The 16486-nt window shown below is 46.2% G+C and overlaps 1 protein-coding gene across 2 annotated transcripts in view; it reads right to left on the bottom strand.

Annotated features, from left to right (window-relative positions):
* The window catches only part of CPNE9 (copine family member 9), a 136472-nt gene that overhangs the window by 50328 nt on the left and 69658 nt on the right, over positions 1-16486 (bottom strand). For both annotated transcript variants that reach the window (XM_075287511.1, XM_075287512.1), the window contains one exon: positions 16113-16189. In XM_075287511.1, coding sequence (XP_075143612.1) covers positions 16113-16189 — 77 coding nt within the window. The remainder of the gene's footprint in view (positions 1-16112; positions 16190-16486) is intronic.

Below are 16486 nucleotides of genomic sequence, written 5' to 3'. Positions count from 1 at the left end.
ATGACTTGTGAATGTGATAGCCCAAGTCCATGAGGTGTCCTGTGGATACGGTGGCGTCACGTCACGTCTGATGACTGCAGGAGTCATCGTAATGGAAGCCTCAGCCGCTGATCAAAACTAAATGTGACAAGTGAGCGCACAGATAATAACCAGCATGTGGTGCGAGCAGGACAGTGCTGGGGATGATAGCCATGTATGTGGTGTAGACCCTCAGGATATACTGCACCAGTTCACATAGGGAGCAGGGGTGGGAGGTGCAGGTTCTCCCCCCTGTCCTACCATTCCCAGACTGATGGGCTGCATCGCTCCTCCTGCACCAGCATGGTCATGTCCTAATGGTGGTCCCGGCTCCCAAAGTGGCTTGTAGTCTGCAAAGAGTGGCTGTGGCTGTGTGCATCGGGGGATCGGAGGTAGGTAAGTATAATTGTTTGGGGTTGTTTTACAATAAAGGAGAATATTAATATAAGGGGGTATCAGGGGAGAGTGGGTGGGTAATAATATAAGGGGGAACATCAAGCGATATTGGGGGGAATATTAATATAGGGGGGCCTTGGGCATTTTTTTGGTGCATCAGAGTACACAAGAGAATAGTAATATAAGCGGCATTAGATAGGTATCGGGTATTGGGGGGTATATTAATATAGGGGACATTAGATAGGTATCAGGTATTGGGGGGTATATTAATATAGGGAGCATCAGGGGCATTGGGAGAATATTAATATAGGGGGCATTAGATAGGTATCAGGACACATTGGGAAAAAAATTCCCCTTTGCCCTTACTTTGGTCATTTGATTTGCACACTGTATACCAAATAGCCAGCGATGGACTGAACTGCATGTAGTGTGGGCAGTGCAGGGTTAACCTGCCTTGTATTGAGACCCCGGGTTCTCCCAGTTTAGTTCCATTCACTATTGGATTACTGGGGCGCCTTGAACAACGCCAAACTTTCATGGTCCCAGTTCCACAGAAGAACAAAGCCTGGTTTTAATGGTGCCCGTGGGGAGCAGTGTTGGCCTGTTAGTGACATGAACATAGAGTACAATAGAATATTCTAGAAGCCGGACTGACTCACACGAGACTGAAATCTGACAGTGATTTATATCAAACATCTAAGGATTACTATAGACCCAACAGCGACCCTTAAAGGATAACTTGACCCAGTATTTATAGTGACTTTATTGCTTTTCATCTGCTGGTTGGATGCACAGTATGTCCGTATACCCTATTGCAGGTAGTTGTGGGGACGCATAGAATGGGAGAGACGCTGTACCTTTAATTACATAGGCCGCAGCACTGGGCTGAGTCTGGGTCACAGGGATGTCTGATGCTAGCGGTTACACACGGCGTCCTGGCATGGCCCTGCTTTATATATGGTGGGGCCAATGCACGCCTTGTCATAGTGGCTAGATATATGATAGTAAGGAAAGATTAGCACCTATGAAATGGATCATTCCAGAAAATGTATACATATGCATCCACTCATGTGCCACCTATATACCCCAAATCCTTCTCCCTGTATACCTACATATCCAGCTCCTGTGCACATTCCTATACCAACTCTTGCACACAACAGAAAAGGATCATTTTCTAGTTATTGCCACAGTTTTGTCACCACATTTTCTCATTAACATTCGCCGATTACTTTTGACGTATGACGCAGAGAGAATCTACTGGAGTTTACTGCGATGATCTCCATAATGGGGCCAGAAGTGTTTTCTTACGCACTTGTAATTAATGCCGCATATAGCATTGCAAATAATAATCTTTGTCCCAAATATGTCTCCGCCAGGCTCCGAGCAGACGCTGAGGAACAATTCTCGATAATACAAAGACATATAGACAGGAGGTGTTATCAGGCCGGGTGCAGATATAATATCACACCAGTTATATTTAGCTCCTGTGTGCCCTGTATATATGATTTCCCTGTATTCTGTATTGTGTGCGCCCCAGCAGTGTCAAGTTAAGCGGTTTGCATATAAGCTGGGGCGACTGAATTGCACCGGGATGGATGTTTGTAGATAGCCGTCGTCTTCTCAATCATATCCCCGTGGCAATACTGCAGAACAAAAATCTTGTTAAATGGATCGCAACTAGGAAGCTGCCCTCCCAGCGGCGTGACCCGTTTCAAGCTGGGGACAATTTCAGCTCTGTCACTCACCTTTCACTTTTTCGGGAAAGAAAAAAAATCTATATTCTCTCAGCCCCGGCAAGATAATCTGTCCGCCAGACAGGCACAAGGTAGGAGCAATCCAAATATGATTGCACCGCCTGAAAACCTGACTTATCTTCCAGCCGCACTGTCATCGCTGGCCTGCTGTGCTAATGAAAGCGTCCTCCACAATGCAGAAACGGACTTCATTCCCGGCTATTCAAGAGACTGCAAAGCCGAAAATAGGATGTGTATATGTAGAGAGAGGCAGGGGAGGGTGGGAGTCGGGGCGCTCCGCTCTCTAGATGATATTACTTCAATTTTAGCTTATATATGGGAAAAAAAGTGGCCTAAACAGGCAGATTTGTAGCGTTAGCTCATTGCATCAACAATTCCCCATTTGCCTCCCCCTGCCAGGGCAGTATTACAATATCACGGGGCAAAATTGGGGGGGTGTTATATTGGGGGACCAGAAATCAAGAGTCAGTTCTATATCATACTTTCCAACAGAATCCTAAAATGGGTGAGGCTATTTTGACTGAAAAAGGGTTTCTGGGAGTTTTTTAATGGCCTAACCATTAGATTGGCCATAAATATTTGATCGTGTGGGGGACCAACAGTTGGCCCCTGCCTGGATCAGCTGCATCTGATCCCCATACTAGACAGTGTACAGAGTCACAAGCAGATGGCTCCATACACTGTATAGTGGCTGGGAGGTAACTCAACTCTCAACTAAAAGGGACATTTCTGGAAATTTTTTGGGGAGCTCCTATGTGGGACATGGGTGAGGTTTAAGGAACAGTGGATTTGGGGATGCACCATACCACTATAATAGTGATGAGCAAGAGGCACAGTTAGAAGTGGTTGTGACTAGGGTTGAGCAATGGGATCAGAAAAGATCGGATCTCGATCGGCGATCGAGCAAGTTTAACTTTAGAAAATGATCGGAAATCGGATTTTTAAATCTCAAGATCGGCTCAACCCTAAAGTGACTTTTCCCATAGAGAAACATAGACTAGGGTTGAGCGATTGGGATTGAGAAAGATCGGATCCTGATCAGCGATCGAGCAAATTTCACAATTGCAATCAACTGGAAAATGATTGGAAATTGGGTTTAAAATGGATCCTGAAATCTCAAAATCGGCTCAACCCTAGTTGTGACTTGTGACCTCTGTATGCCAAGAGTATATAGAACTAGGGCAAAAATCTGAATCATTGCCCCTGGAGATGACTGCTACGACTACAACCAGTGCCCACCTGCTTGTTTTCTAGTGGTGGCGCCCTAACCTAGATACCCTTACCATAACAGAAGGGCTTGTTGGCACTACTGTGGCACCCAGTATATGGGGCATATCACCCACCCTAGCTAAGTCTCTGGGTCACCCCTACTGCAGTGATACGGGGCATACACAGATCCAAAGTTCTGCAAAGTTCTTGTATCAGGTCCTTATGGCCCCGTTGCAACCAGATGGTCGCCTATGGATTTAAAGGAACTTCTACGGTATCTGATCTGGATTACAAAACTGGGTCTGAAAAGTTTTTTAGCTAAAAACATAGATTTATGAAGACTAAGATCCTTGGACTTGAATCCCGAATTTTTAATACATGTGTGTAGTCCATATGTCCATAAGGCACGTCCGTGACCTCTACAGTATGGGCTACAATTGTGCGTTGTGCAATTTTTAACACTATGGGTCGGGTTGGTATTCATGTGTAGTCCAATGTACACAAGGCCTCTAAGAAAACGTTGTTGCCTACATCGACCAATCAGAGCAGAGCTTTCACGTGCCAAGTACAGAATACGAAATGAAAGGCATGCTGTGATTGGTTGCTCTGGGTAGTCTAATGGCGTTGAGCGTGACGTGCGGGGTGCCATAAAAAGTCGCTCTTGTAGGCGCAAGTGGTTGCGATCTTAGAAGAAAACCCTGTCTGCAAGAAACAAATCTCCACAAGAGTGTCAGCGCGTTCCCAAACCGCTCCTGAGAGGCTCTTAGAAGTTCAACAAGTCCGCACAAGACGATTTCTCTGTTATTTTAGGATAAGAGAAGGAAATTTGGATATCAAGTGATAAGATGAGGAGCGTCCTCGTCTTCTGAGGCGGCCATTGCTTGTTGTGCTGGAGATGAGTCTCTAGATAAGTGGAGTACTGTATTGATCGAGGCCTAGTGAGTCACACAGCGGCGTTGTTATGGCAACGGGCTAAAGTTTCCTGTTAATGTGAGGCGGAAAAAATTTTTGCAAAAGGACCTTGTAAGGAAATTTCTGAAAGAACGACTTGTCACCTGATGCACTATAGGCGGCCATTTTGTTTTAGTCAATATATTCTATAGGCAGGGTCGTTATACAATGACGGGCTTGCAAAGCCAAGATCTAGGGCGAGGCCATGGTCCTATTGCTGTGGCCCCCATCCCTTTTTGCAATATTTCAGGGGCTCGGTGAAGGGTGCTCCTGATTTGGACCCAACAGGCGTCAAAAGAGTGTCGTATTGGCATCAACGGGGCAGCCTATGGAAGACTTGGGCCATAATATGGGATACAGTTGCATACAGTAGGGGTTTGTTTTATATATACATGGGTGTGACTGGGCGTGGAGTGGTAGGGGGCCTGACGAATCATCAGGGAAAGACGCTATCTCCGCCATGTACCTCCAGCCGTAGAGATCGGCAGCCATCTTTGTTGCCTGCTGAGGTCCCTGTACTGAAGTCTCAGTGGTTGGGGCATTACCCCGACCATTGTCGTGATGCTGGAGTGGGGTCTAACCTCTAAGGGTTACTCCTATTGATGGTCAAGATAGGTCATCATTAAGAGCTCAATGGGAACCCTTGCTGATCAGCTGTTTGAAGGGAACATGGCCCGTATCCGAGTGCCGTGACCCATTCACTATTTACATTGCACGCCATCTTTGTAATGTTATTGCAGGCAGTAAGTATATTGCACAATGGCTATGAAACAGATACTGCGCAATGTAAATAGAGGTGGGGTGCTATTTCCCTTCAATCAGCTGATCAGCAGGGGTCCCAGGTGTTGAGCTCCTACTGAGCTCCTATTGATGACCTACCCTGAGTATATGTTGTCAATACAATGGAACTGGAATACTACATTTTACAGCACCTGCAAAGTGGATAGGATTCTGGCTAATCCCATCTGCAGTGCGAAAAGCTGCGTTTTCGAAAATGCTTGTGTTTTTGAAAATCACAGCATGTCAATTATACCTACTGGCGTTTTCTGTATGGGTATAATAGGGGTAGAAAACTTCATGGATTTTCTGTGAAAAATGCTGCATTTTTTGCTACAACATGCGACGTGGGGCCTTAAAGGGGTTACTCACCTTTTAAAAATTGATGGCTTATCAATCATATAGGCCATCAATTTTAGATCATTGCAGCCTGACTCAGGGGTGAACCTTCCTTTTTCGCCGCCCGAGGCGGATGACAGAAAGCCGCCCCCTTCCCCCCCAGGAGGAGGGGGTGGAGAGGAGGGGGCGTGGCAGAGCGAGGGGGGGTGACAGAGCGAAGGGGGCGTGGCTTAGCGGCATTCGCAGGCAGAGAGCAGGCAGGGAGAGGACCTGCTCTCCGCCTGAGCGTGAGGGGAGGCCGCTGGAGCAGCGCTGCTCCAGCAGCCTCCCCGATCCACTGCTCGGTGCTAAGCCAGTCCAGGACAGCTTGTCCTGGACTGGCTTAGGTAAGCAAAAATGCCGCCCTTCCTGGGGACCTGGCATAGCGCCGCCTGAAGCGGTCGCTTCAGGTCGCCTCATGGGAGGTGTGGCGCTGGCCTGACTATATTCTTGATAGCAGCATTTGTGGGTACTATAGATGATCTCTTCCAAGTCTCTGGGATACCACCACAGCACCCATAACCGTCGCTATCAAGAATACGATATAGGGATGGGCTAAGGGTTCCCAGTCAAAGTTTGCACCGGAAGCCATAACTTCTGTATTGCTTTAGTACATATATACTATATGAGATAGATATATTACAGAACACAAGGTGATGTACATTGTATAGGGTCTATAGACGCTACCGCAGACTATACTGTCCTGCTGGAATTATCAGAACTTGCAGAACACAGAGTCTGACTTCTTCTACGGAATACAAAGCCCCATCATTTCCAAAGGCTTCCGCACAAACCGTAGAGAACGTCTTCTAGAAGCAATTTAAATTGAGAATTTTTTCGCACACATTAGCGCAGCACCGGTCCAATAGGAGACATGTTCATTGTCTGCATATGTTGCAAAAATAGAACCAAATCAATCTGCCTGAACTCCCAGGGCTTACAAAGCTTTGGATATGAAAGGTTTTCGGATTCATCAATGCCCGCTCTGCACTACGAGGCATTCACACTTGTGACAGAAAGAATGGTAATGGAAAAAGGAATTCAGCCCGGGTTTGTCTGCGTTCGACTCCTCGGACCGAAATTTCAATTGTCAGATAATTCTGTATAGAGATTGTGGACAACAACGTTATTTGGCAGTTTGTATGCTGTGAAATAAATCTAAAGATCCTTTATTGATATTATGGTATGCTCCATTCACATCCAAAGCTGCAGAAAAAAAAAAAGTTGATTTTTTTTTTATTTTTTGCTCACTGTCTGCAGTCGGGCTAGTTCAATGGGGGAGATTTAATTGTGGCAAGATCAGTAATGGGATTCGCCATATAGTCTGCCTTGATCAATCCAGACACATCTAAAATTCGCTGCTGTTGAGCTGGTTACAGACTACAAACAAACCTTATATGTGGTCTGAACCTGTGCTACACAAGAGGGGCGCTATGTCTACAAATATTCTGCTATGTTTTCCTAATCCACAGTTTATATGTATATTAATTAAAACTAACCTGCAATACCAGACTCGGCCATAGACAAGAGGGGCGCTAGTTCTACAACGATACCACCATTTTTTCCTAATCCACAGTTTTTATGCATATTAATTAAAGCTGCTGAGAAATATCAGCGTCCCTTATGTGTTTTTTTCAGAGAATTTTCGCTCCCAAACGCTATTACCTATACGGCAAAAACGAAATCTAGAGAGAACAACCGGAACAAATAAAGCCCCTGGGATGCATGCAGAGGCATGTAAATGTAGAAGAGAGTTAACAGCAGGCGAGGAAAATGAAGGATACACGACGCTTGGTAGAAAGGAAATGATTTTACCTGACAACACCGAGGCGTTGAATTAGAAGCTCCCCTACCCCCCACATCTAATTAAGCCACGCAGTGGGCGCAGGAACACACAATAGCTTGATGTTACTATTAGGACTGTATCTATTTCCCAGGAATTCAAGACTCTGTAATTAATGGGGAGGGGATGGTGAAACAACCGAAAACCGAATCGTGCGGCAGGCTGCAGGGTACTATAGCAATAGCAATGGTGGGGGCGGGGGGGACTAAAGGGGTCGTCTAGTGTTGTTTAACCCCTTATCTTGTACCCTGTTATTATATGAGTAGGGAACAGCTACAAAGAGCGTCTTCAAGTCTGGAGGACCTCAGACGTCCATACATTCCATTCATTTCTATAGTGAGCATGTAATACTTCATTTCTCCTGTGGGGGTGCTGCAGTAGAATTGACCACTTGATGCTGCTTTTTCCTCATAGGTTACAGTTTATCATTGTCGATTATAGGCGCAGGATGCCCTGGTAGATACAGATCCGCAATTTAGACACAAAACAACTCCGTTTTGTTCAGTTTTTGGTCAGAATTTGGGAAAATCTGCCAATTTCTCATCGGCCTCGACAAACATGTCCATACAAATATATTGTTGGGATAAGTACGGACAGGCACGTGTTACTCTCACTGCATCAGGGTACTAAGATACAGATTTAGGGCTAGCCATCTAAGTCATTGCCCCAGGTATAGTAAGGTTAGACATGTCTCAGGGAGTAGGACTCAGAAGACACCTGACAACTAAACCCAATGTAACTCAACTTTCAGTTATTTCTTCTATAAATCCATAGTCAGGTGAAGATGACAAACCTTGTAATAGACTTTATTAAAGAAAAGTGCCCATGTCGCCACTTATTTGCCTCCTTCTGTGTTTGATTAAATCCTTACAATAGATATCTATAGAGAGGGGAGGAGGAGGCGAGATCCTATTAAATCTGTACAATAGAAATCTATGGAGAAGGGAGGGGGAGGAGGAGGCGAGATCCTATTAAATCTGTACAATAGAAATCTATGGAGAGGGGAGGGGAGGAGGAGGTGAGATCTTAATAAATCTGTACAATAGAAATCTATGGAGAGGGGAGGGGAGGAGGAGGCAAGATCCTAATAAATCTATACAATAGAAATCTATGGAGAGGGGAGGGGGACGAGGAGGCGAGATCCTAATAAATCTGTACAATATAAATCTATGGAGAAGGGAGGGGGAGAAGGAGGTGAGATTCTCATAAATCTGTATAATAGAAATCTATGGAGAGGGGGAGGAGGAGGAGACAAGATCCTAAAAATCTGTACAATACAAATCTATGGAGAACGGAGGGGGAGGAGGAGGCGAGATCCTAATAAATCTGTACAATAGAAATCTATGCAGAAGTGAGGGGGAGGAGGAGGCGAGATCCTAATAAATCTGTACAATAGAAATCTATGGAAAGGGGGAGGAGGAGGAGACAAGATCCTAATAAATCTGTACAATAGAAATCTACGGAGAGGGGAGGGGGAGGAGGATGTGAGATCCTAATAAATCTGTACAATAGAAATCTATGGAGAGGGGAGGGGAGGAGGAGGCAAGATCCTAATAAATCTGGACAATAGAAATCTATGGAAAGGGGGAGGAGGAGGAGACAAGATCCTAATTAATCTGTACAATAGAAATCTACGGAGAGGGGAGGGGGAGGAGGATGTGAGATCCTAATAAATCTGTACAATAGAAATCTATGGAGAGGGGAGGGGAGGAGGAGGCAAGATCCTAATAAATCTGGACAGCATGTTCCCCAGCACTAGCACATAAGCTATATCCCGTCTATTCATAGCGATGATGATACATTATAAGCCCATATCTGCTGTATCACATTTATATAACATAGCCGTCAATGCCATCGTATTACTCACTGCCAATTTTTTTTATTTTTTTTGCTTTTTTACCGTCACAATGAGAGCAGGAAAATGGAGGTGAGTCAGGAGGCCTTTGTCATAGCCGCCATTGGTTAAGAGAACACGTTAACATCCCGAACTGCAGAAAGTGATTCATTCTTTTATCTATAATATTTGACACAATTCCTGAAAATAAGCAGACGGCGGGGCGTCCCCCTCCAAAAAAAAAAAATCCCAGGAGATCAGCCATTGGCAAATCTATTAACCCTTCTATTTCTGAAAGCATTCCTACTGCACAGCTGGTTTTTCACGCCTGCCTAAAACTTTTGCACTTGCTGTAGAAATAGGTTAGGTATGAACTAAGTCAGTCCCCGTTGTCTGTAGATATCAGATACAATCTGCCTGTAACACACGGATACATATATTATCTTGTCATGTAAATCTGTATCTATGACAACCAATGAACTCCTTTACCCTCCGCACCTACAATCCCGGCTACACATATATCACATGCATATACATTATATCTCACACAGATCATTCATATGGACTACAAGTATATAGCACCGAAATGTCTGCAGCAGTGGAAAAGGGTAACATTGCTATGGAAGAGGACACGTCTCATCTAGAGATTTATATACCGTATATACTCAAGTATAAGCCGACCCGAATATAAGCCGAGGCCCCTAATTTTACCACAAAAACTGGGAAAACTTATTGACTCGAGTATAAGCCGAGGGGGGGGGGGGGGGGGAGAATGCAACAGCTACTGGAAAATTGCAAAAATTAAAATGGTCGAAGTTTTTGGGTGCAGTAGTTGCTGGGGAAGGGGAGGGGGTGATATACTGGTTCTGGTGATAGTAACCTATCTATCTGCAGGGCTGGGGTGATATGCTGGTTCTGGTGATAGTAACCTATCTATCTGCAGGACTGGGGTGATATGCTGGTTCTGGTGACACTAACCTATCTATCTGCAGGGCTGGGGTGATATGCTGGGGTCTGGTGACACTAACCTATCTATCTGCAGGACTGGGGTGATATGCTGGTTCTGGTGACAGTAACCTATCTATCTGCAGGACTGGGGTGATATACTGGTTCTGGTGACACTAACCTATCTATCTGCAGGGCTGGGGTGATATGCTGGTTCTGGTGACAGTAACCTATCTATCTGCAGGGCTGGGGTGATATGCTGGTTCTGGTGACAGTAACCTATCTATCTGCAGGGGGCTGGGGTGATATGCTGGTTCTGGTGACACTAACCTATCTATCTGCAGGGCTGGGGTGATATGCTGGTTCTGGTGACAGTAACCTATCTATCTGCAGGGCTGGGGTGATATGCTGGTTCTGGTGACAGTAACCTATCTATCTGCAGGGCTGGGGTGATATGCTGGTTCTGGTGACAGTAACCTATCTATCTGCACGGCTGGGGTGATATGCTGGGTCTGGTGACAGTAACCTATCTATCTGCAGGACTGGGGTGATATGCTGGTTCTGGTGACAGTAACCTATCTATCTGCAGGACTGGGGTGATATGCTGGTCCAGTTCCTTGGTGTCCAGTTTGATTTTTACCATGGTCACCCCCATTCCAATTAGTCTCCCGAACTATAACTTCCCACATATGACACTACAGTTGACCCATTTGGATTTCTTGGCGACTATTTTTGATATTTATCGTGTTATTCACATTTCAAAAACATGAGCACAGATGGCGAAAAGACGTTCCGTCATTCCCACCGAGCGGAGATAGGGACCTGTTGTGCGGACAAATGTTCCCGAAGACCCGTCATGGTGTTAGCGGCTGACATCTTGCCTGTATGGGTACCACGGTGCTAGTCTGCACGCCCATGACAGGTCTAATTCTCCCTTAGGTAACGAGCTGATTCCAATTAATGAATAATTAAAGGATAGACGTGTAGAGCGTTCGGGGCTCGTCTCATCGGCGCTGATAATTCCAGCCGCTAAGTGATTCTCTCCAGCTGGAGGTGAATCTGATTCGTTGTGAGTTTCACTATTTAGATTGAAATGAATCTAATTATTGAAAAAAATCCACGTTTGTTCTGAAACCATGGAAGAGGCGACTGCGCGGAACGGGGGGATTTCTTTTCATGTGGTAATAAAATACAGATTAAAAAAAATAAATAAATAAAAAAATTGCCTGGTGTTTTGATGATGTAAGTGTTTTGCTAAAATTTAATATCTAATTTACATGTGAAAATTGGTTCATTATACACCACTGCTGTTAAAGGGAGTGTCACCAGAACCAGCATATCACCCCAGCCCTGCAGATAGATAGGTTACTGTCACCAGAACCAGCATATCACCCCAGCCCTGCAGATAGATAGGTTACTGTCACCAGAACCAGCATATCACCCCAGCCCTGCAGATAGATAGGTTACTGTCACCAGATCCAGCATATCACCCCAGCCCTGCAGATAGATAGGTTACTGTCACCAGAACCAGCATATCACCCCAGCCCTGCAGATAGATAGGTTAGTGTCACCAGAACCAGCATATCACCCCAGTCCTGCAGATAGATAGGTTAGTGTTCCCAGACCCAGCATATTACCCCAGCCGCGCAGATAGATAGATTACTGTCAGCAGACCCAGCATATCACCCCAGCCCTGAAGATAGATAGGTTACTGTCAGCAGACCCAGCATATCACCCCAGTCCTGCAGATAGATAGGTTACTGTTACCAGAACCAGCATATCACCCCAGCCCTGCAGATAGATAGGTTAGTGTCACCAGAACCAGCATATCACCCCAGTCCTGCAGATAGATAGGTTAGTGTCCCCAGACCCAGCATATTACCCCAGCCGCGCAGATAGATAGGTTACTGTCAGCAGACCCAGCATATCACCCCAGCCCTGCAGATAGATAGGTTACTGTCAGCAGACCCAGCATATCACCCCAGTCCTGCAGATAGATAGGTTACTGTCACCAGAACCAGCATATTACCCCCGCCCTGGAGATAGATAGGTTACTGTCACCAGAACCAGCATATCACCCCAGCCCTGCAGATAGATAGGCTAGTGTCACCAGAACCAGCATATCACCCCAGCCGTGCAGATAGATAGGTTATTGTCACCAGAACCAGCATATCACCCCAGCCCTGCAGATAGATAGGTTACTGTCACCAGAACCAGCATATCACCGCAGCCCTGCAGATAGATAGGTTGTCACCAGAACCAGCATATCACCCCAACCCTGCAGATAGATAGGTTGTCACCAGAACCAGCATATCACCCCAGCCCTGCAGATAGATAGGTTACTGTCACCAGAACCAGCATATCACCCCAGCCCTGCAGATAGATAGGTTACTGTCACCAGAACCAGCATATCACCCCAACCCTGCAGATAGATAGGTTGTCACCAGAACCAGCATATCACCCCAGCCCTGCAGATAGATAGGTTAGTGTCACCAGAACCAGCATATCACCCCAGCCCCACAGATAGATAGGTTAGTGTCACCAGACCCAGCATATCACCCCAGCCCTGCAGATAGATAGGTTACTGTCACCAGAACCCAGCATATCACCCCAGCCCCACAGATAGATAGGTTACTGTCACCAGACCCAGCATATCACCCCAGCCCCACAGATAGATAGGTTAGTGTCACCAGACCCAGCATATCACCCCAGCCCTGCAGATAGATAGGTTACTGTCACCAGAACCCAGCATATCACCCCAGCCCCACAGATAGATAGGTTACTGTCACCAGAACCAGCATATCACCCCAGCCCTGCAGATAGGTTATTGTCACCAGAACCAGCATATCACCCCAGCCCTGCAGATAGATAGGTTACTGTCACCAGAACCAGCATATCACCCCAGTCCTGCAGATAGATAGGTTAGTGTCCCCAGACCCAGCATATTACCCCAGCCGCGCAGATAGATAGATTACTGTCAGCAGACCCAGCATATCACCCCAGCCCTGCAGATAGATAGGTTACTGTCAGCAGACCCAGCATATCACCCCCGCCCTGGAGATAGATAGGTTAGTGTCACCAGAACAGCATATCACCCCAATCCTGCAGATAGATAGGCTAGTGTCACCAGAACCAGCATATCACCCCAGCCGTGCAGATAGATAGGTTATTGTCACCAGAACCAGCATATCACCCCAGCCCTGCAGATAGATAGGTTACTGTCACCAGAACCAGCATATCACCGCAGCCCTGCAGATAGATAGGTTGTCACCAGAACCAGCATATCACCCCAACCCTGCAGATAGATAGGTTGTCACCAGAACCAGCATATCACCCCAGCCCTGCAGATAGATAGGTTACTGTCACCAGAACCAGCATATCACCCCAGCCCTGCAGATAGATAGGTTAGTGTCACCAGAATCAGCATATCACCCCAGCCCTGCAGATAGATAGGTTACTGTCACCAGACCCAGCATATCACCCCAGCCCCACAGATAGATAGGTTAGTGTCACCAGACCCAGCATATCACCCCAGCCCTGCAGATAGATAGGTTACTGTCACCAGAACCCAGCATATCACCCCAGCCCCACAGATAGATAGGTTACTGTCACCAGAACCAGCATATCACCCCAGCCCTGCAGATAGGTTATTGTCACCAGAACCAGCATATCACCCCAGCCCTGGAGATAGATAGGTTACTGTCACCAGACCCAGCATATCACCCCAGCCCTGCAGATAGATAGGTTACTGTCACCAGAACCCAGCATATCACCCCAGCCCCACAGATAGATAGGTTACTGTCACCAGAACCAGCATATCACCCCAGCCCTGCAGATAGGTTATTGTCACCAGAACCAGCATATCACCCCAGCCCTGCAGATAGATAGGTTACTGTCACCAGACCCAGCATATCACCCCAGCCCCACAGATAGATAGGTTAGTGTCACCAGACCCAGCATATCACCCCAGCCCTGCAGATAGATAGGTTACTGTCACCAGAACCCAGCATATCACCCCAGCCCCACAGATAGATAGGTTACTGTCACCAGAACCAGCATATCACCCCAGCCCTGCAGATAGGTTATTGTCACCAGAACCAGCATATCACCCCAGCCCTGGAGATAGATAGGTTACTGTCACCAGACCCAGCATATCACCCCAGCCCTGCAGATAGATAGGTTAGTGTCACCAGAACCAGCATATCACCCCAGCCGCGCAGATAGATAGGTTACTGTCAGCAGACCCAGCATATCACCCCCGCCCTGCAGATAGATAGGTTAGGGTCACCTGAATCAAATGGTGCTTTACCCTCATGAATCATTGTCTCCTTTGCTGAGATATTGCTGTTTTTATCAATATGCAAATGAATTCCTAGCAATGGCGCTACCCCTGTCCACAGGTCATGTGTGGTATTGCAGCTCAGTTCCATTGACATGAATGGAGATTCGATGATTGTTCTATTTCTGTGCAACTCCTGGACGGAAACCTATTTGAGTTTGATTCCCCTTTAAGAAGACATATATTATGAGCTGTGTCGCTCTGTGTCCAGCGCTGCTCATTGCCGCGAGAAGGGAAATACAATTACAGCGCTGACATTATGTTACACAATGCGTCCTGCGCTTCTAACAGCGACTACAGGTTCACCCGATGATTGTGTTTGGTGGCCATAGAAACAGATGGAACAAAGAATCATTCGATTGCTTTGTCCGGAGCAGTTTTTATCACTAGATCCATTTCCCCTTTGTAAAATAATGTATTTCTACCAATCCCAAAATTAGGCCCCGTGGAAAACAAACAATTTCCGCCGCCATGATCCATAGTGGGATATCACAGGTTCAGCGAGGCCTTCCTTCACCTGGGGCAAAAATTGAGCTCACTGCTTTAGTTATGTGTCTAAATACCCCACCAAGATAAAGTATCGGCGGCAAATGCCCCACTAACCTCCCCGCAACCATAGAAATGCCCCAGTGGTGTAGCCATCTATGGGGTTAAGGGGATAGATCGGGGCGACTGCGTATATGAATGGAGCACTATTGGACATGTGTGACCGCCATAGTGGACATGTGTGACCGCCATAGTGGACATATGTGACCGCCATAGTGGACATGTGTGACCGCCATAGTGGACATGTGTGACTGCCATAGTGAACATTTTTGACTACCATAGTGGACATATGTGACTGCCATAGTGGACATGTGTGACCGCCATAGTGGACATATGTGACTGCCATAGTGAACATGTGTGACCGCCATAATGGACATGTATGACTGCCATAGTGGACATATGTGACCGCCATAGTGGACATGTTTGACCGCCATAGTGGACATGTGTGGTTGCCATAGTGGACATGTGTGATTGCCATAGTGTGTGACTGCCATAGTGGACATATGTGACTACCATAGTGGACATATGTGACCACCATAGTGGACATGTGTGACCGCCATAGTGGACATATGTGACCACCATAGTGGACATGTGTGACCGCCATAGTGGACATATGTGACCACCATTTGGTAACTATTTATAGACTGCTGAGCACATGGCTATGTTAACCCTTAGAAGTGAACAGAGCGGTGGTCAGTCCTTGACCCAGGGACTCAGACACCCCATCCTTGTGACATCTCACAAGTCGGACCCCCAGTGATCAGAAAGTTTTCACCTATCCTGTGCATAAGTGATAAACGCTAATAATAGGAAGACCCCTTTAACAACATTTGACCGCCATATGGCAGCATATTACAAAGCCCTTCACCCTATCAATATCTCAAAAAATTGTCTCAACCACTGCTTTTCATGCAAATTTTTTTTACATGTGGTTCACTTAGCAAGGCCGTCCCATGAAGGGCAGGAAGGGCGGGGCTTCTGGCTTGTATGCTACCCTACTGACTATGTAACCTATCAGTCAGTGACCAATGGTGACCACATGGAGAGGTGCATGATACCGGCCTCTTGGTCCTGACCCGAAAATAATACACCGTTCTTGGGTTGTGTTTTGTTGTTACTCACGTGAGAGGCTTCTCCAGTTTGCTTCTTTGTGACCCAATAACTTCTCCAAGTGTGCAGAAGGCCTGACCAAGGAAGTCCTGAAGGACAAGCAGATAGAGTCATAACCGGGATACCAGGAGTCCCCAATCCCCAGCCCCAATTTATGTATTATTACACCATACAAGTTACAGGGCAAAATACAGCCAGGACATGAGGCCTTATTGTGTATGAAGGTATTATTAGGGGTCAAATACACTTTAAAGGGAATGTATCACCCAATTTCTTTCTTATTAATTATACCTGAAACTCAAAAATATTCTTTTTTTTCAAAAACATTTTTTATTTTAAAATTGTAGGTTTCTTATATTATATTTTTTGGGACTGATTATGGGGCA

This window comes from Leptodactylus fuscus, chromosome 9 (genome assembly GCF_031893055.1).
Source record: "Leptodactylus fuscus isolate aLepFus1 chromosome 9, aLepFus1.hap2, whole genome shotgun sequence".
Taxonomy (NCBI): Eukaryota; Metazoa; Chordata; class Amphibia; order Anura; family Leptodactylidae; genus Leptodactylus; species Leptodactylus fuscus.
The sequence above is the reverse complement of the archived record's forward strand: the minus strand, read 5'-3'. Positions and strand labels throughout refer to the sequence as shown.